This window comes from Anopheles moucheti, chromosome 2, assembly GCF_943734755.1.
Source record: "Anopheles moucheti chromosome 2, idAnoMoucSN_F20_07, whole genome shotgun sequence".
In the NCBI taxonomy this organism is placed as follows: Eukaryota; Metazoa; Arthropoda; class Insecta; order Diptera; family Culicidae; genus Anopheles; species Anopheles moucheti.
Window position 1 is genome coordinate 62,969,706 of NC_069140.1, and position 22,127 is coordinate 62,991,832.

The 22,127-nt window shown below is 36.5% G+C and overlaps 1 protein-coding gene across 1 annotated transcript; it reads left to right on the forward strand.

Annotated features, from left to right (window-relative positions):
* The first annotated feature begins 476 nt into the window (after window positions 1-476).
* Window positions 477-17,950, forward strand: LOC128298343 (neural cell adhesion molecule 2-like). Its single transcript, XM_053034093.1, has 8 exons — window positions 477-564; window positions 11,598-11,744; window positions 11,834-12,204; window positions 12,754-12,904; window positions 13,942-14,096; window positions 15,929-16,075; window positions 16,443-16,896; window positions 17,488-17,950. The coding sequence occupies exons 1-8, from the start codon at window positions 477-479 to the stop codon at window positions 17,682-17,684; spliced, it is 1,710 nt and encodes a 569-aa protein (XP_052890053.1). The 3' UTR covers window positions 17,685-17,950.
* The last annotated feature ends 4,177 nt before the right edge of the window (window positions 17,951-22,127 follow it).

Here is a 22,127-nt window from a genome sequence, read left to right on the forward strand (position 1 = left end):
CGCGACCAGCGGTACTTTATAAATGATACTGGCAAATAATTATGGGTGCGCGTTTGTGCAGTGTTGTATTACGATTATATTCCATACAACAGTTTACGATATGATTACTGTGTAAAAATAACAACAACGAAATTTATAACGATTTGGTGACAATCAATCTGATGAAATAATCGTTTTCCTATATGAATTCTGGATATGTACACGGATAACTCCAAGAACGTATTTAAAAGTTACTAAAAATTTTAATTTTACAGTAATAGTAAAGTAGTGAAACAATGTTTCGATATAAAAAATTGATTGACGTTTTATAGGATTATGTAGATGATTAACATAATTGGATACAACAACAAAAATTACAAAAAAGTGTAGTGAACAACATAATTAAGCTGTGACGTGCGAAGTGTGGTTTACAAAAGGCTTTCTTTAAAGGGCGTCACATCATATTCGACCAAAACCCGTCTGATTTTTGGATTTAAATGGATACCGTTCAGAAAACCGGAAGGAAACACGGCACAATGGCTACGGCAATGTTTTTCATTGCTGGCATGCTGTCTGTAGTTAAAGGTAAGAGCTGACGTAGAATGTACTGTTACAAAAATTTCACGCAACTTATTTACCTGGTTTCTACATACAAATAATGTTATGTATACCATGTGTGCGTTAAAATATAGTATAACAATATAGCTAAAACATCCATATCTATTGATGGTTTTTAGGCATTATAAATATTCTAAAAATAATATATTTTCATGTTTTATTTATACCATTATTTATTGTTGCAACCGAATATCCACTGAATGTGGCACCCTACAAGTCTCTAATGGAGCAATCAAAGATGCCCCATCGATGTCCTGTTGTGTCCACGGCCACCCATGGCGGCAGGCATACAATACGGTCAATGCAGCCGTGTTTGGTTTAACCGGTAAAATGGTATAATTAAAATGGAAAAACAATATTCTAAAAGAAAACAGTCACTATGAACCAGTGAAGCTGTAATTAATTGTAACTCACATTAATTTGATATTTAATTTTTGGACGTCTTTTTGACGAAGAATCATACCGTTGTCAAGCGCAAAAATTGTAATAAAAACATTCATTGTAAACAAACCAGAAGAAACGTGTCATAGCTATGACAAAACAACAACAAAGTTATGCTATTGCTTGATTTCAATCGCTTTGATAGAAGCAATTACGAAACTTTACTTTCGAAAGTGTACTACTTGTCGTCAGATCAAAGCACTTCAAAGATAATCGTTTTCCGAAACGCATTAATCATAATTTTATTCGGTGGATTTTGGATCGTTTCTTTAACGGCTTTGCCGATCGAAAAGAATAGCTGCCTGGATACAGAAATCACAACCTTTTTCTCACTGATTTGCCACGCTATCAATTTTGTCGCTTTGCCATTTTATAACTTTGTGTGCTTTACTCGTCTGAAAACGGTAATCTGTGGTGCTACCGTGCATGCCCTTCCGATCTTCAACATCAAACCGTCCCATTCATACTAGCCGCTAGACTACAGTGTGCGAGATTGGATTCAATAAGTACTATAAAGAACTTTAAAGAGAACAACATGGTGTTTTTCGCTGTCGCCTTTCAATGACATCCGTTGCTAAAAAGAAAGAAAGGTATCGACAAAAAGGATAGCCATCATTCTGAGAAAAGCATGCAACATTGCCGAGGTCGGTTTGTACGTGATTCCTTTTTTTTTTTAGACCATTCCTGTGAAATTTCTAGAGAGCTACGCTTTCTTTCAGCGAAACTTATTGATGTTAGCTCATAGGAAAAAAAAATCTCTAGGGATTGAAAAGAAAGGTCCCTCCTGTATAGCAATCAGCGGAAAAGGTGTAACTGATACCAAATTCTTGGCCATCTACAGCTCGGAAACATGAGAATTTGGTCTTCAGCTCAGGTCGTGGAGGTTACCGATGGATAGATAAAGCCATGCGACCGATTTGCTGATCTTTCAGATTTGACACGCAACTGTTTCTAGGATTTCAGCATGCTAACTGTTGAAACCGAAATCTGGATTACAATTTTTTATATTTTTTAACGTTCGTGCAGCAATCTAAAAAGGAATACAACATACACATCCAGCACTAAATGCAACACATTTTGTCATAGGAAAAAAGATATCAAATTGCAAACATAATTCGCTCGAGTAGCCTACTCTAGAGGAACAAACAGCAGAAGTGTGGACAGCATAAGATGTCTCGATCGCAATGTGGCGTTTCAATGGTGAATTACCCAAAAACAACATTGACTTCAACATCGACAAATGAATCATAACGACATCCGGAGTATTATGTACTCTTTTCAAACAAAACATTAACAAAAAATTAAATCGATACACTTGAACAGAAGACGTTTCGTAGCTGTAAACGTGATTATAGACAAAACGATTACTGGTTTTTGCCTCATTTTGCACTTCGGTATCTCTGAAATGTGCTTCACAAGGCCAATTGATTCAATTTATATTAATTAAAACATATTTCAGGCAGCTCCGGGGCATTTATCCTTAACGGCACCATAGCATTGCAAATTAACGATCATTTTATCATACATCCAGTGCATGCTAAAAATGTCTTCGTTCAGCTCCGTGACATTTAGTACATGAGTCAGCGATAAGGAGCGAGCAGTTACTGCCATACCAAACCACATGACAAAAATGTGACACAGTATGTGAGGATCTTCTCCAATTGTGCTGTAACTTTATTATTTTCTTGTAGTTTTTAGCGTGTTCTTTAAAATTTTGTATTTTCCCGTTTTAGCGAAATAATTACAGAGCTGTCGGCGCATGTCAGCTTCTATGACGCAGCTGCTGGTGTATTAAGCCTAACTCTTATAGCAAAGCACCATTAGTCAACCGTTCTCGTTTCGACACGTGGTATAACAACATTTGATTTGATACAAACATAGTACATTAAGATGTGTAAGCATTCGATACGGTAATCGAAATAATATACAAGTTGCATTAAAAATATATCTATGGGCACACATGATACATGTAATATAAAACATACATTGTAGTTTTCATAAGGGATTACCTTTAAATCCCCAGCAGACACTTTATTGATGTGAAGTTTCACGTGGTCGATACAATTTAGAAATAATCATCATTACTATACTGAATGTTGCACGCGATTATGTTTCCTCATTTATGTAAGGGATGTTTGATTCCTTTCTTAAATCACTCCTTTGGGAATACCAGGATGGTTCGTCAGAAAAAAAAAATCATATCAGAGCAAAATGATGGTCATTTTTATAGCATTTGAAGCCCTGTTAGAAAAATGAAAGCCAGTCAACCCTCTCTCTGAATATATCATCAACAACCACAGGTAATTTATAGGCTTCAGTTGGTTTTCCGCTCGTTTACATCCTACGGCAGGTTGAAAAAAATAAAAAGTTGATATTCTTTTCATATTTTTAGATCGTTAACCCATAACATATGATTTATGTAGTCAAATAAGATAAACGTGAAGAATCTCCCATTTATTTGTTACCCTGCACGGTATGAATAACAATAAAAAGCTACACCACATATATAAGTAAATATTCATCAAGTCATAGTGCAATATTATGTAACACAAAGAAAATATGTTATTAAATTCCGTTTCAACACAATATAAAAGATTTATCATAAAACATGTCACAAAAAGAGGTACCCATTGACACACACGCACATATCAGAAACGAAAATAATCCTATTTATAAGGTTCTTTAGTCCAGCTGTGACCATTACATGTGTTCAACATGGTCAACTTCCATGTGAAGAATGGACGCAATTGCAACCATATAAATGGAGTGTGTCGCTTGCAATCTCTAGGGCATACAAAATACGGATAGAAACATATTCCGGTAAGGGATGGTCGAGTTTTCCTCTATTTATTTTTTTAACAATCGTGTAACAAATTTTTCCTGCATTACTCTGTGGTTGGTAATGGTTGTTTGGAGAATAACCTACGGTCCAAACTTAGTTTTATAGTGAAGAAAGAATAAATATACCACGAATAGAGCTGATTCGAAAAACCAAAAGTTTCCGTATAATTAGAAATCAAATTGCAAAATAAATGGAAATCATTGTACTACTTAAAGAGCAAATTTGTATTGTTTACAGTTATTATGATTTTAAGCGACTTTTTGCGAAAACCTATCTTGCAAACCAAAAAAAATTAAATGAAATGATCAAGGTATAACTCTTTTCATAATTTAGTCATCGGCGACATCAATCGTTTATATTAAATGCACCAGATGTCAGGAAGTATTCTGCCGTGTAGAGGAAAGTTTACTAGCATCAATTAAAATAAATCTACATCTTACCCACTTTTATTGCTACGCCCGTCACAAATGCGAAACACTAATTAAGCCAACCATTCATATCTTCCGTGCCGTGTCACTGTGTAGTTCTGAATGCGGGTGGAAGTGTATCAACTTTTTCGTTTCAGTTCGAAGCCATTGTTCGGCTGGAAATGTGTCTTTTTCTTCATTTCAAACTCGAACGTAGTATGCATCTGAGTTTTGTGAAAGGCTATGGCATTCTTATTGGAGACGAAACTTTGTCATTCTTTCCCTGAGCAAAACAGTGGAACACGCTGATTCCTTTGCTTTCAACATACGCCAGCCATGAAACGCTGCTATCTATTGATGGGACATAAATGATTTACGTAAATAAATTTTAATTAGACGCTTCATTCACTAACACGAACAAACGCTGATGCGAGAGCAAGAACCTCCCAAATAGGCATTGTTAATTTAAACCCGCATAAACATCCAGTTGCCGTTAATATTTTTTGCTCAAGAATTTTGTGTTAAATTCTTTTGCCGGTACTGTAGGTAGTAGAAGCAACATTTGAAATTATTTTTATTTTTTGTTTATAGTTTTTTAAGGAGAATAGAGATGATAAAAAAAATAATTACAAGCGACTTTTCGATTTTCCCTTCAATATAACGTCTCATTCTAAGTATGCCATTTTGTGTTATAACAAAACATATACAACTAAACGGTAACACTATGGAATGCATATAATCGATAAAATGGGCGTATACTCTTCAATACATTTTGTAAAATAAAAATTAAATAATCTTAAATAACAGTACCGAAATTTGGACACAATTAGTCACAGATTACGTTTCTCACATTTTTTTCACAAATATAACAACGTACCATAATCATTTTATCATTTTTTTAATTAATTATTGCAACGTGGCTGGAAGAAAAATATTATGGCTTTCGTTTGTGGTGAAACGAAACATTACCATTCTACGATTACCTATTTGGTCACGGTTCAGTGAAGTACCTCTTGCATTGCCATTAGGATACGAAATGGATACGCGTTGTAAATCATTCGCCGGCTGCACGTCCTGGCACTCTTTAATAGCTTCCAGCAGCATTCATACCGAGGCGTTGTCACGTTGGATTGCTCACTGATAGGTTAAATGTGACGGTACAAATGAGCCCTTCAGCCTAAACGCGATTGCCTGCTTTCTTTGTGAGACGTTGACCTTTTATTCCTGTTGGCCGCAACAATACGTCGCCCTTGGAAAGCGAATGGTAATTAACCGATATAAACCAATATGTTGCCCAATATGCTCGGCGCATATTCTGCAGCTGACTGTACAACAGGGGTAGGTTTCAGACCAAGGTGCCTCTAGGTATATTGCACACCGTACTTTTTCGGTTTGAAGTATAGTTTTTATGTGAAACAATGATTGATATTGATGAAAGTTTTCTCTTCTGCATACAATTTATTCATGTGCGTTCAATTCACCTATGGAAGGAACTTGGAAATTTATTCATAGAGTTATTGCTAGATGTTTGTAATACTACCTGTACTATTTTTAGTTTTTCAATTGTAGTCGAGAACATGAAAACCAGTTAAATAACAAGAGTTATAAATTTGATTTCGATTCCATTTTCAATTTCAACCCATGTGTGTTTCCTGATGAAACCTCGTAATACGCTTTTAAAAGTCATTCGTATTAATATTTCCTCATGCTAACCGCAATTTACGTAGTCTCTGTTTGCTTACACCGTCTTAATTTCCTCCTGTTCAACATTTCTAATGGAATCGAGGGTTCAGTTTTGTGCAAGCGGCACAGTACGCTTCATATTTCCCTATCTGGTTGAGTTTTATTGAAACCGCTAAGTAAGCATCGTCCTACCTTCCGAGCTGTTAACATTGTACCAACTCATCGCCAACTGCACTGCTACCCAATGCATACAGAGCGACTTTGTTCAAACAATCAAGAGATCCCGGATGCGTCGAGAACCCTCGTTTCAAAGGACCGTTTAATAAGACTCCGGGCAAGCCCGGGGCTATTGCATTTACGTTCATCCCTTCGTTCAATGGAGAAAATGACTACTTGAGGTCCGCCTGTCATCTGTCGCCCTTCCGTTAGGGATGGACACCTCTGGTAACACATCCAGAGTTTGAACTTTGGATCCTTTCAACGCATGTTAACATTTCTCCATGAATCGCGAAGCATCCTTGGTGCAGATGCAAACTTGTACGAATTAATCGCAATTGTTTGCACTAATGATTATCATAAAATTTTCATAATCCTTCTAAACCTTTGCATAGAAAAATGAGATGCAAATAAAATGTATACATGGTGAAGGATTTAACGCATTTGTATTTATGTTTCGATTATGTTTCACTAAAAATTTAAACATGTTTTTCGTAGAGAATATTTTGCTGAATGTTTATAAATACACTTATATTATCTATTCTTTAAAAGCAAGTTTGACTTTTGTTGTCGACTAATGTGTTCACATTTCTTAAAGAAAACAACCGACAACCAAATAGACATCCAAATAGAAAATAGATTAAGGAATCATATCCAGTAACTACTATCAGTAAAGTAAATACAACCACAGTAAATCGAGCTGACTATTTTGTCGATAACCAAATTGAAGCAATCAGCTTAATCTATTGAAAGCCCGAACCATTCACTAATTCAATTAGATGTATCTTTTATTATAAATCCATTGCATAATAACTGTCAAATTTGAGCCGCATCTCCTAATAGATATGTCTGAAATTTATTACGTGAGGCGCCTGGATGCATCTTAAGCCGATATTAAGAATGTTCGTCGTTGGTTTGAAATCCCATAATTGGAAATTCATTCCCATGAAATTAAATTCTCGAGCTGCCACCCTAGCTGTGGTTGGAGTTCAAACAGGAGGGTTCGAACAAAGATAGGGGCAGATGGTGACTACACCTTTTGTAACAATACGATCGCCACGCTGAAGTGCGTGCCAGGGGTAGAATGAAGCACAAAAATTTAATCGAGCTCGGTCGAAAAATTTCGGCGAATAATTAAGAACAGTACTGAAAATCTCATATGTCAATTTGTAGATGCAGATTGTTTGTATGCGCCGTTTTGTTGGGATCATTTCTCTAACGGCTGGCGGCAAGGTGGCGTCTCATTTTTTTTTTCTACGCCATATGAAATTCTAACTTTATTTGCTACATTTTGATAGCACCATTCCTGCAAGCCGGCATTGCAGTTTGATAGAGGTAACAGGACAACGCCCATCTGATTTCGTTAATGGATGTGACTGTTACGCTACTAAAATCGTCGAGCTATCGGAGAATTTCCCCCGAACACAGGTTTTTCTCAGCTTTCAATTAATGGCTTATTTTAAGTAGCGTCCGAAACATTAAAAATAAAAAGGTGAGAACACTTCCGCCAACGTCATCCGCTCTGTACCAATACCAACCGGCTATTAAATCCCTTTCAACAATAAATCTTTCTCCTATTGGTAGGGAAGCCTTGTCTCGGAAAGCCTCTCGCTAAGTTGGCAGATTATATTTTCAATCGCAAAGTGAAATAATGAAAAGGCAAAGTGGCGATTTGTCGCTGAATGAAAGCGTATTTAGGATGATTTCGATAAGACAATCGCCTTTTTGTGTTATCATTTGGATCCGCAATATTTAGGGCACCATTTAAATCACTTTGATGGGAAATTCAAAGTTTATTCCATAGTAAAAAGGTAGTTATATTAGAACTGAATGTTACTATAACCGTATAAAAATACCTAAAATTTTAGTTTCAATAAGTTCTTAGAATGAAAATATATGCTCACACATATCATTCTGTTTAGTTCCACACGGCAAATTTAAAACATTGTTGCTTTTCGTTTTGAGATTTTTTTTTTATTTTAACAACCCTTACTCAAAAGAGATGCAATATTTGCGGTAAATTAGCATGCATGGTGTGTTCGTACTGTCTTCCATCACGATTGAGCCATCACTGAGCTCAAATAAAAGCGAACAACGGAGTTTGAATGAAGCATGCACCTGCGTGTGCAGTGAAAGTCTGTCCACAGCATTAAACGCTTCTTTAACTGTCCCAGTGTGTCCTCTACACGCCCTTGACATTTTGCTATCTTTTTATACAAATACTACATACCACACTTTACGACATAATCTAACATTATGGATCCTGTGTCCCAGCAGAAGAGGATGGAGCTTTTTAAGTGTATTTTATGAGAATGGCCGAAAAAGCTGGTGCCTGCTGCGCGCTAGGACTCATTGACACGTCCTGGATTGTGGCGATACGCACAAGGGTAAATTTCAACGCCGATGTTGTCTTCTGATTTGGCGGACGGCTTTTTGCACCATGCTATTAGTTTGAGATCCAGAAATTCAGTTACGATTGACTCTAAGCAACTGCTTGCGCTCTTCAAAATATCTAGTTTATTCATCTTATTTCCTTTTAGCGCACGGTACTGCATTTTGTATCGTTAAGTGCCTTGTGGTTTCTCTGGCAATTTGGATAAATAATGCAAAAAGAAACCCAACCAACTTAAACGCCTATTTACATACAAGTTTAATTTTCCATTTAACAGAGTTTGACACATTTTAAAAGAAACCAAAAAAAAAAGAAACCCAACCAAATTAAGCGCCTATTTACATACAAGCTAAATATTCCATTTCACAGAATTTGACACATTTTGAAAGACTAATTTATTATAGATGTAAAATATAAAATACCGGATCACTAGACACCTCCTTTTCCCCTATAATAAAATCAGATTACATAGGAGTGTACCGGAGACGAAGAACAACACTGATTTCAATCAAAACCGCTTGCTAGGGAAAGCATTTACATAATTTACATATTTTTTTAGATAATCGAAATTTAAGTAGCTCTATGTTGAAAGCTAAGAAACTTCAGACGGACTTTGCGGTGTTGATGAAAAAGCAATTCCGATGAGCTTTTGTTAATCAGGTGTGCATCATCGGTGCTTCGAGAACAATGGAACACAAAAACTAACGTTAATACAGATGATAATATTCTCATGCGGTAATATTGCTTCAATGCAAATCATTTTTTGCCATTTTGTATTTACATACTACTTATTGCTAAAGTGATTTTAGCTACTAAATAAAGCGAAATCAACTTTCCTATACCTCCGTGACGTATTTTCCTAATTTTCTTTACTTCTTATCTGCACTGATGTTGTAATCAAAAAATAAGAGAACCGTTAATGAAATAAAGATTTGTGAATTAAGTACAATTCTGGATTGTGAATGATATTGCTAAAAGTAATCAGTAAGTGGCAAGTAGCAAAACAATCTTAAACAACTTTATTAATATGTTTCTAAACAGCTCAACAACAAACATAACTTCCAACCAAAATAAACGTTCAGTAAGGATTATTGCATTCATTTTTACATGAACCTTAGATCAATTCGCTCCAGGCTATCCGAATGGACAAGTGAATTTCGCAATACGCTTTGTTTCGCTATGAGCTCCGCAGTACATGCTACTTAAGGATCAGAAATAACATGAACAAGGTGATTTATTTTAATCTCATTTGCGCTGTTATCATATCAGGTTTTAAAGGTTTTAAAATGAAAACGCAATCCACATCAAGTAGGAGAGAAGGAATCAGAAGAAATACATACTAAGCGGTTTCACAATACGTATTCAAATGAATATCTGCTGTTCACTTTACGTAGATATTGTAAAACAACATCAATATGGGCTGTTGTTTGTAAATACCACCTAATTGCTCAAATGGCACAACAGCAACCAAATGTTACATTTGTATGCGTGCTTAAGGCTTAGCTGAATACCCTGACACCACTTCTTAGCGAGATGCATTACTTTTATTCGTGTGTTTTATTTTGCAACATATAAATATGTTCTACGCAACTTTAAACGTGGGCTTAATAGATTTTACCTATCAAATATAATGGCTTCTTTTGCTCCTAAAACGAGTAATTCATAAATGGTTTTTAAATAATGGCTTCAATTGACTTAAAATGTCCAAGGATACATTTGGCATTATATATCCGCTAGTTTATGCGTGTAAAATTAAGCATTGCAAAAGTATGATTATATTGTATTGGACGACTGAAGGTTGGTTCATGTACATGTAGCAGGAATAGAATAAATTGCGGCTGTGAATGTTTTGAAATTGCTATAATTTTCACGTTCTTCCTAGTGATGAAAAACTGTGTACGCTGCGACATAGAATGTATGCTTATATCATAGAAAAAGACATGTATCCATTTCTTACAGCAGAATAAACATCTTTCTGGTAGACACGAATAAACCTACGTCTTGTCATTCATGTTAGAACGTGGGCATTCTGCATATTACTGTACCCTTAAAGTCGGTCGCGTGACGATTGGCGTGTGTGAAAAAATGAACAGCCAAATGTGCCGCATGCTTTAATGTAGTCGAAAAACAGATAGCACAAGATCACAAGTGTGTTGCTATAAAGAAGACGCAATCATACTTTTGCACAAACTGTTTATAGTTTGAGAAAATATTTGTCCGCACATCAGGTTATCGATTTTTGCGACAACGAACTGGCATTGTGAAGTTTGCCATCACAGTTTAGTAATTATTAACATTTATGAATAGGTAACGTTGAGATCAGCAGAGTCACATGTAAGAACTGTAAAAATGGATGCATTATTATAGTATCGTGTTATCCGTGAAATTTCCAGGAAGATCTCCAGGCTGAAATATTACTGTTCTAAAGCCAACTTTGGCGTATAACTTAATATCTCTTAATATCTATACTCGTAAACTAGTATCAATACTCGTTTGCTATGTAGAAGGACTGTAAAACAAATGTGTATTTCGTATTCTAACATATCTGACAAAATATATCGTCTTCAGCAGATGTTATCTATTTTTTTTTATAAAAGAAAAAAAATCTGTTTCTTCATAGCGTAATCCTTACGAGTTCATGATTACATGATAACTCATGATTCCGAGACAGAGACACATTGTAATCTTAGCTTGAAGTAGGACAATATGAAACCACCTACGACCGAGCCGATCTGCCGATTGATTGTATTGACCAGCGTTGGAGTTTTCACAGAAATTTCATAATTTAAATATTCCAAATATTTTTAAAAACGATAAACGGCCTTGCCGTGTTGCTTACAGCAATTGGAATCTTAATCTAAGGTACAATTCATATTAGTATCGAGACATTTCCTTCTCTGAACAGCGAAAGGACACCGTATCTCGGGTGTACTCGGCTGATTTTCTTATTATCTGCTAGTATCATTTTTGTTTCATTTTCATCAATGCCGACTAAAGAACAGATGTGTTTTTTTTTCAGAATCATTTGCCATCCCAGGTGGACACTTTCCAGATAGCAGTTTTCTAGAGGAAGATAGATATTCGCCTGGGTTCCTGACACTTGGACAAAAGTACAGTATAGCCATCGGATCCACGGTAGTGCTGCCGTGCAAAATTAATGAGACAGGTAAGATAACACCTTGACTTATAGCGCCAAAATCATAATCAGCAATATAAAAAACCGGTAACATAAACCTTATTCTCTCGTTGCAATAGAAAACTCTAGCCAATACGTACTAGCTTGGAAGCGTGACATTGCCGTACTAACAGCTGGAAACGTAAAGGTCACGGTGAATCCAAGGATTCGATTAATGCCCGTTCAGGCTCACACTGATCCGCATGGAGCATTGTCAACAGGGTACAACTTAGAAATTCGAGACGTGCGCAACTCGGACGCCGGAGACTACATTTGTCAAATAGGTTCAATGGAACCGAAAGAAATAGTGCACACACTGGAAATATTGGTACCTCCAAAAATTGACTACATTTCACCGGCTAACAAAATGGACATCCACAAAGGGGCACCAATACGCATGGAATGTCGGGCATCCGGCAATCCTACTCCGAAAATTATTTGGTCTAGGAAGGTAATTTTTTGTGAACTAGATCGATTATTCCGTTGAATTTTGTATCAATTTATTTTATATAACACTAACACAATCCAGTCAAAAATCGTCTCATTTACGTCTGACATTCGTAGATTACCGGTCGAAAGCAATCACTTGTTATTTATGCACTGTTGTAATTAAGTCTTCAAAAAATCACCAGAATGGAAAACCGACAAATTCTCTTCTGTCGCTATTACTTAGTACTTCATCGTCGTATGTGTAACTCTCTTCATACCTATGAGCGTTCAACTAGTTAAATGCATTTCTATTTTTAGTTCAGTTTATTCTCATATTTGCATAGCAATATCTAGTCATGGATCAAAATAAATTAAAAAAAACAATAAAAAAAAAACATTGCCATTAAGTTACAATCAACCGATTGTAACACTGTATAGATGTTGAAAATCCTTCTAGTAGTGTTAACTCTCTTCTGTGGTATTCTGAACTAAATTGTCACTAAAACTAAAATCCTAAAATTGTCCTAAAAACAGAAAGCTACATTTTACAACATTTGTTGCTTACTTGCAGAACAACGTGATGCCAAATGGTGAAGCCAATAAGACGGGAAATGTGCTCGACATTCTGCATGCTAACCGACATAGTAGCGGTCATTACAAATGTACCGCAGATAATCGTGTCGGTCAAGCTGATTCTCGGGAGGTGTTGGTAAATGTCTTGTGTAAGTAGTAACAGAGTATTAATGATTTAACAGATAATTTTCATTCAATCATCTAAAAATATGTTTTATTAATTTACTCAAGCGATTTATTGCTATTTACGAATATGTTGCATACTTATAGATTTTTTGGTACATAAACACATCAAATATTTTCCAATGCAATACCAAAATATCATCGAACCAGCAGTCATTAATGTAATGTATTGTGTAAGTTATGAATATTTTAAGAAATTAGAAAAAGAATACTGTAATTGACCATTTTTAGTTCAATTTAAATGTTTGTACTTAATATTTCTTCCCTGGGAATTCCGTTAATCTGACTCCATACAACAACATAACTACGAAACAACATTTCAATGTCCCTTGAATGAAATGAGAGTAACCCATGCTATGTGCCCCATTACTTATTCAGTGTATGTCCATTTATCGCCAAAGTCCAACTGGACTGCTGGACGTCATCTGTCGTTTCTGTATCCGATTTCCCTTGCATATCAGCTCATCCCAAAACTTTCTATGCGACTGGTATGCAGACAACATGAGCCCTTTTGTGCGGGATAACAGCATTGCTAGAAAAGTTTACGTGTATCAACGCACCGTATTCCTCATGTGCTATGAACTGGATGCCTGAATGCAAATTCATCTCTCGGAACGAAACAATCTCAAAACTTCGTTTCCGGTACCTCATCTACGCAGTACTTTACCGCACATGGTGCATGCATGCTGGCGAACGGTAATGGACGACGTCGCAATTGCAAGAGAAAAGCAAGGCAAAATGCAATTAAACCCAATAGAGCCAGACTACTGCGGCATAATAGTATCACACTCATTAGACAATTTCAAAATTAAGCAGACACAGTTTGGACCCTCACAACTGAAAGCTGAATGGTAGAACGAACGAGTTTTAAATTTCTGGAAATCGTTATTCTACTATTGAATAAAACCAGAAACATAAACTAAAAACACAATAGAAAAACGCACCTAAGTGTAATATGCTTGGCCTACACAGATTCACCATGATAGATTTATCATCGTTACAGATCCTCCAGAAATTGAAGTCGAGCAGCCGACCGTACATAGCGGAATCGGCCATGAAGCTCAGCTGGTGTGCATCGTACATGGGGAGCCTTCGCCGAGCGTTGTTTGGTACCAGGATACAACTCAACTCGGCATAACAGAACAATTCTCCCAACAGGTAGGTTCCAACAAAATACTCATGTAGCAAAACAAGTTACACTGAAAGAATGGTTCGACGGAACTGAAGCATTCTTAGAATTGAAAACAGTGCAACTAATGCCATGTTGCAATCCACACGAAGATAAATTGTAATGCAATTTTGAACACCAGGTACAAACTACGATGACGACAGAGAAGAGCAGAATTTCAACAACTGAGAACTTTATTTTGAAAACTTTCGCATATCGACATCGAAACCAATGAATGAAACATAAAACTTATAAAAAGCTTACTATGCATGACAATGAGTCACAGTGTCCACTTACGCATACACATTCCGTTGGTTCTGTGATATCGAGGGTAATTGAAACCTTGTTTGATTGCAGTTTGATCGTTTTGAAATATTTTTTTTTTCGGGTTAACGTATGTAAAACAAAACGATACGAAAAAACACTGTTATTACTGGAATGAAAATAAAGCCCGACATGAATAGGTAACCATTTCATAACTTGAACGAGATATAAAAACCGTAACTAATAACGAACACAGAATGTATGCATTATGAACCATCATCTTCAACATTATGAAGAAATATCATCTTCAAATGAAATATACAATATTTAAACTCACAATATTTAAACTGTTATTTTAATAACAGAAAAATAAGGTAAAATTAAATATTTTTCAATATTTCAGATAGTGTGTTTCATAATAATTTAGAGCAAAGCGTGTGTGTGTCACAACAATTATTGTAATTAAATCATATGAAAGTATTATTGACACTGTTACATGTTGGAAATTTGGATCAATAGCCAGTTTTCCATCAATCAGCAAGCCCCAATTTAACACGCTTAACAAAGGGGTGGAAACAACAATATGACATGATTTTGTTACGTTACTTCTGTAGTAGAAGCATCCAAAGGAACATATGTCCCTTAATGTCGTACACATTTTGCAACTCTATCATCTAGCACATTGCGTTCGGTTAAAAGCTTTAGTCATAATACTTTTCAAACGATGCTCCCATCGTAGCATGCTGGATTTCAGTCAGTCACATAAATTATGTCAGCTTCCCATGTGTCGCCAAGTAAATTAAAACTTTCAATTTAATTTACTCGATAGCACAAGGAGTCATGCAAGCAAAAGTTGCGACTCAAGGATGTACGTAAAGACACAAGCGACAAATGAGTGGAGGTTTTATTATAATAATTCATTTCGAAACAGAAATTGAAACCACCATTTTCCTGCATGAGCTGCAAGCATCAAAAAAGGGAGGACATATTCTGGTTACCCCGATGCTCAAGCGCTCCAGAGCATAAAGATAGCACGATAGCGCACACAACCCGTCAAGAACGTCATGTTGTTCTATCGCTTCTCATGCTGTGAAATGGCAGTGTTTCCCATCAACCAGAAAGCAAAGTGTAGAGTTCAAGACCTTTTCTCGGTGGTTATGTCCCGTTCACTTGATGAGAGATGCTTGTTTGATGAGTGAAATGTACCCATAGCTTCATCGTTATCGAAAGTGATCCTAAAGGTACCGCAAAGATCGAGCCGAGTGTCTTCTAAAGTAAATAAATTAATAAATGAATTTCTTTAAAAGTGAATAAACTAATTTACTGGTGTGGTGTCCCCTCAACTTCTACATTTAAATACCGCACATTTAAGATGGAAGATGCTCATTAATTTCTTTTAATTTAAACATTCACTAAACGTAAAAAACGCTTAAATTATGCCTTTCTTGTGATGAAATCGTACACATTACACTTATTTTTGCACATGATGCAATTTTGATGATTTTTAATCTTTCTTCTTCATTTCCATTCTCGTCATCTCCGCCATCTCCGTACACAGAATCGTGGCAACAAGTACAGTCTCGTTATTCGAAATGTCACATACTCTGATATTGGTAACTACACCTGTCAAGCGTCGAATGCTCTTGGCAAAGACCGTGGTACGCTGTCCCTTAGCGGATTACCAACGCTATGTTACTTTGACTCGGTAAGTATCACACTCCAGGAAGCACGAATTCTCTACGTTTTCCTAAGGTCGGCGAGTGACGATGATGTTCTCGTTGCATGTGTTTCGAAATGTGATTAATTTTTTTCGTTACTTTCTATAATTCCCAAAACAACCCTCAAGTATGATACTTAAACTTGCGTTATCAATTCGTATACATCGTTTCACTGTTCACAAAAACACTAACATTAATCCATTGTGTTATGTATTCCTATTGTGCAGCAGCGCGAATTGTTAACTTTTGATAACTTTAGTAGTTCTCTCCAAGATAACTCTGTCCTGATTACTGTTGTGCTTGTAATACCATATGCTATGTGAAATATTTCATGAGATTTCAACTCCCTTGCAGCCCACTCTCAGCAGCTATCGAGATCAGTACAACATTTCCTGGACGGTGCAAAGCTACTCTCCGATTCGCGAGTACCGTCTATTCTTCCGACTCGCCTCGAAAAACATGCACCTTTTGCACCACGAAAAACCCCTTGACAATCACATCTACAGCGATCGGGCGTCGGCCAACAGTCACCTGTACAACAGCCCATTCAGTGGTAGCGTTAGTGCCCACGGTGGCGACCAGTGGGAAAACGTTGTCATACCGGAGATGAATGATTACGGTGCACCCAATCACTTCTTCAACATGGTGCCACCGTACGCTACGTACCAGCCCACAATTCGGCATCGGATGAGCTTTCAGTTGAAGAATCTCAAACCAGCAAGTAACTATGAGGCACGGGTGCAGGCGAGAAACGATCACGGCTGGAACAAGCTGTCGAGTATATTTCACTTCTCCACTCGTTCGGAAGGTAAGCCCAGCGCTGTGGTAGTTGAAACTTTTCCGGCGAGAAATTAGAGAATCTCATTATTTCGATTCCTTTTTGCGCTGGTGTGATTGCACTAGAGGAATAAATTTACTTGTTCATTCAAATCATTACCAAAAGCGAAGCATCATTTCCCAAACATCGGTTGACTATGAAGAAGGAAACGAATGCTTTTCATACACTGTACGGCGGCGTTTACGAACATTTTACTTTTATGGCAATGCTGTCGTTTACATTCATAAAACCAGTTACCAACTGCGAATTTATATTCCTACTTTTTCATGAGTTAAAAGCGTCCAGTGCGGATCACTCCGTAATTTGTTGTATTGTTTCGTTAGAAATCGTTCATTGAGCTTTAAATATCATTTTTACGAACAAATGTATGCCTTTGAAGCTATTGTGCAGCCGACAAGATGTGTATTCAATGCCGGCAGCAAAACACTGGCCAAAACCACATCAATCCCGTGAAAAATCTTTCATTAATTACATCGTTTGTTCTCACTTCCTGTCTTTTCATTAATACTTTTCCTCACGGTTTGTGGGTACGTTTTTTTTTGTATTTTTCAACGCGCTTAGTAGATATGGAACTGGAACCGTCCGCCCAACCTGCCGTCCACGGTGCCGGGTTGCTAGATAAGGGGCTGCTGAGCAGCAGCGATGCCAGTACGATCGCGAGCACTCATTTCCATAAATCATGGACACTTTCCATTTTCATCGTATTAATTACCACACACCTACTGCCGTCGCTGTGCACTGCCTTATCGGTGGTATGATTTGCGTATCTTCCACTTTCCATGCCAATGAATCATTGAATACTCGCTACATGGATTCACCAGCAGTACGCTAGCATCGTCACTTCCGTTGTATCCAGTACACCATCGACGCCGCCAAAAATCCACCGAATTTCCTCACTGAAGGCTCAGCTACATTGCACCGTGTTATGGAACCGCAGGTATGGAAACATATTATCAACAGCAACCACTAATTTATGGGCAACAGAATTTTCAAGCATGCAATCGACGATACTCAATTTCAATTTGCCATTAATCTAGTAAATTAAGTTCAGTTCATAGACAACACGTACTCTCAGCCTTTATCATGAATTATGGACAAATGAGACAGTTGTTTCGATTACGATGTCAACGAAATTGCACGCTAAGAACTTTAAGGCGAATACATTAGGCGTATTTTGAAAATAAGCGGTCACATATTTTTATCTCCGACAAGAGTTAATTTCAATGTAAGCGCTGATACTATACAGTCATACATCATACTGCTACCCTAATCATGCTTTGTACGTGCCTTGTTTTGGTTTTGTTCATCGATCTAGTTATATGCATTCTGAAACATGCGAGATTCATAACTATGATTTTGGTCTATTGTTTACAGATAAGTATAGACAAACAACGCAAAAATATACATTTGTCATTACACAAGCACAATCTACACGCTACGGTAAATTTACAACATTGGTAAAACCCCTGATGACTAAATGTAATCTGACTACTAGCAAAAAAGTAAAAGTAATACTAATTGTACCACAAAGAAGGCGATCGAAATGGTTCATGTAATATATTGCGATATCTAGAAACAATAGGAGGATGGTGTGTGACCATAAGTAGAGCGCCACACACTTACGAGGAAATGCGAAAAATGGATATGAATTAACGGCGTTCAAAGTGAAACAATCTTCCCAGATACTCTGTACATGTAATAAAATGGAAAACTCGTCTGTACGTATTTTATTCTCAAAAGGTGATCTGAAGATGTACAGTTATCATTCCACATTCCGCTTCCATGACGCGCATAACCCAATGTAATCCAGAATCGTTACAATTCAGTGCTCAACCGGCATTACCAACATCAACCAAACCAACTAATAACATATACAACTATACCATCTCAGCGATGTGAGACCCACATCAAACTGGATTTGCGTATACATAATCAACATAATCATTTTCTTATCATGAATTTATCAAATTAGCAGATAGTACTTCATATACAATATGTGAAATCTTCACTTGTATGTGTATATAGAGCTTTTAACGACGTGTATTCCTTCCACACTACAGCAGCACCCGCAGATAAATGCACTGAAACTGGCAGTCCATTCAGATTCTACACGTTTCTAATGCCCGACTGTTGCATTGTACGTACATCGATAAGTGATGTGAGGGATAAAATTTCGTTGTCGTGTAAAAATAATTTATGTTATGGGACCACAAAGGATTAAATCAATTACAGCAAACGAGATTGAGATGGAAGCAAAAAAGTAGGAAAGCATGTTACGCAATAAGAACAAATCGAATCAAACCATGTTAACATTCCACATACAACAAATATATTATTTGAAGTTATACATCAAAATGAAAAATAACTGACGAGAAATAGCAGCTTTGATGCATTTTAGGAACATTATAAATCTTGTTAGCTCGATTGAAATATATAATTGTGCGTAGATTTGCAAGGGTAATATCAGCAATGCTAAATCATATTTCTGCTAGAAAAGTTTACCATATTTCAACTAGTTTAGTAACACTCATCATACCTTTATAATGGAAAACCAAAACTTCTAACTACGGACCTTGCATTGCTGCTAGTTGCGCTTCAGATAATCTTTATTTTTTCTTCTAACGTCTGATGAGTACTAACGTCCTTAAAATCTTAGTTTTGCTGAGTACGCATCATAATTTTGTGATTTGAAAATGGCTTATAGTCACGTTCAGGGTGTCAGTCAAATCAGGGTCGTTTAAAGTACTCTTATTTCCAGTTCGGTTTTGTAAACCAATAATTTTAAAAAGAATATTTTCATTCATAGATACCTACAAACTCCCGACTTTGCAAACATACGGCAATCCTCACCTAACTGCTAACGAATATTTTTCGTAAGCTAAGTATTAAGATTAATATTCATACATGAAAACATTAGACTCTTGCGTTCACGTTCTGAACGCCTTCTCAATATATGAGTCGTGCCATATCATTTTGAACATATGCTAGCAACATCATAAAACATGTTAGCTATACTTCTGAATGAAAAACTGAAATTACTAATATAAACAAATCTCGGCACACTTGCTGCGAAACAAAGCACCCTTCACTTTTACTATTTTTTTAAATAATTGTAATAAAAAATTAAACAAATCGCCAGTGGTAACATATGCAGTTGTCCAACTAACGTAAGGAATCAGAAGCGGGGCTTAATTTTTGAATATGTAACAAAGATTGATTTCGACGAGCTATTAAAAATTGACAAATCTTGAAAGTATGCAATGATACTAAAATCATTGCAACACAAACATGAAAAGTAGCAGATAAGAGATATTATAAACGTTTTAGAAGGATAAACGTTTTAGAAAGATGAAAGTTTTATTTATATCGTCGTCACTTGATGAAAAAATATTAGGAATAGAATCCAACATTGACAGGCGAGCTAGATTACACAACAAATGCTATTTAGCTCAAGCAGTTCCATAAAGGAATATTTGTGCTGATTGCGTCTAAAAGTGAAGAGTAGTTATACAAACAAAAACAACATCCAATTGATTCGAATGTACGATATACAATACATTAACAACGAAAAAACTGAAATACAGTTTAATGAAATGAATCGATAAGTACAGTTCCTATACATTCGTATATAAACATCGCTGATGTAAGGTAAGTTATATCACAATAAGAAACAACAAATAACAAGTGGAATAGTCATTGGCCTGCTGCAAGAGTCCTCTAAACCGCTCACGATCGAGCACATTAAAAAACACTTTTTATAAAAATGTTTCCATTAGACATTAATCATTTGAGCATGGCGTTTTTTATACGTGCTGTGCTATTAGGATGTAACTCACCAAGAGTTCCACTCAATATGTCAATATGTACATTTACTGCGAATCTAAAGCGAGGTTAAGAGATGTCGGCCATACCAATCATAAATTCAAAACCCTGATACGAAAAATACGGAAAATAATACCAACAAAATACTGGCTAGTCAACTTTATAACAGCTTTATCCTTCCAGCTGTTCGATCACTATATACATCACTGGTGAATTTATCCCAATTTAAGATCGCCAATATGAAGAATTGCACATCTTATGCTTAGCGTCTTAAATTATAGTTCAATTTCTTTTGCAAATCATCAAAACAAAAAATTTTAAATAACATCTTGTGTATCTCGCATATTGTATATTGTACAACATATTACTGCGCGGGCATGGCGTGTTATATTTTTTCGTGGTTTTCATTTTATGTTTACCCTTTAAAGTCATATTAAATAGTACTGTTTGTTGCATTACGGTTATGTTAGCAATATCTTAACTATGTACCACATCTGGAGAAAAATCTCTAATTGAAGTCAAATTTAGAGATAATTCATACAACTCGTGTGTTGCGTGTTATTCGAAGCAAAACGGTTTTATCCAACCAGATAAGTACAAGGTTCATATTCTGGATAAGTAATGTGTTGCTCTAATATACAAGCTGGCACGATTACCTTATCATTTAGGTGTGAAACATGTCAGACAAGTTGTTTCTTGAAACCATTGTTGTATTTATGATAAAATGTTGGTGCGCAAGCTTCGGTACCTGGTATACATTTCAATCGATAAAACACAATGCAATTTGCCTTTAATCTATGCATCGCCAAACCATTTCCTCAATCCTGCAATGGTTTGTGATGAGTTTGATGCTATTATGTGGCAATATTTCGACCAAAGTTGTCCAGCTCGGCCGGTTTTAATTGCATTTTGCCTTGCTTTTCTCTTGCAATTGCGACTCCCTACATTACCGTTCGCCAGCATGCATTCTCCGTGTGTGGATGAGGTAGATGCGGTACCGGACTGCGTACTGCGTAGATGAGGTACCGGAAACGAAGTTTTGAGATTGTTTCGTTCCGAGAGATGAATTTGCATTCAGGCATCCAGTTCATAGCACATGAGGAATACGGTGCGTTGATACACGTAAACTTTTCTAGCAATGCTGTTATCCCGCACAAAAGGGCTCATGTTGTCTGCATACCAGTCGCATAGAAAGTTTTGGGATGAGCTGATATGCAAGGGAAATCGGATACAGAAACGACAGATGACGTCCAGCAGTCCAGTTGGACTTTGGCGATAAATGGACATGCCCTGAATAAGTAATGGCACATAGCATGCGATTCGGCACTCTTATTTCATCCAGCTAGGATAGCAAATGGGAATTTAGTCATGGTTATAGT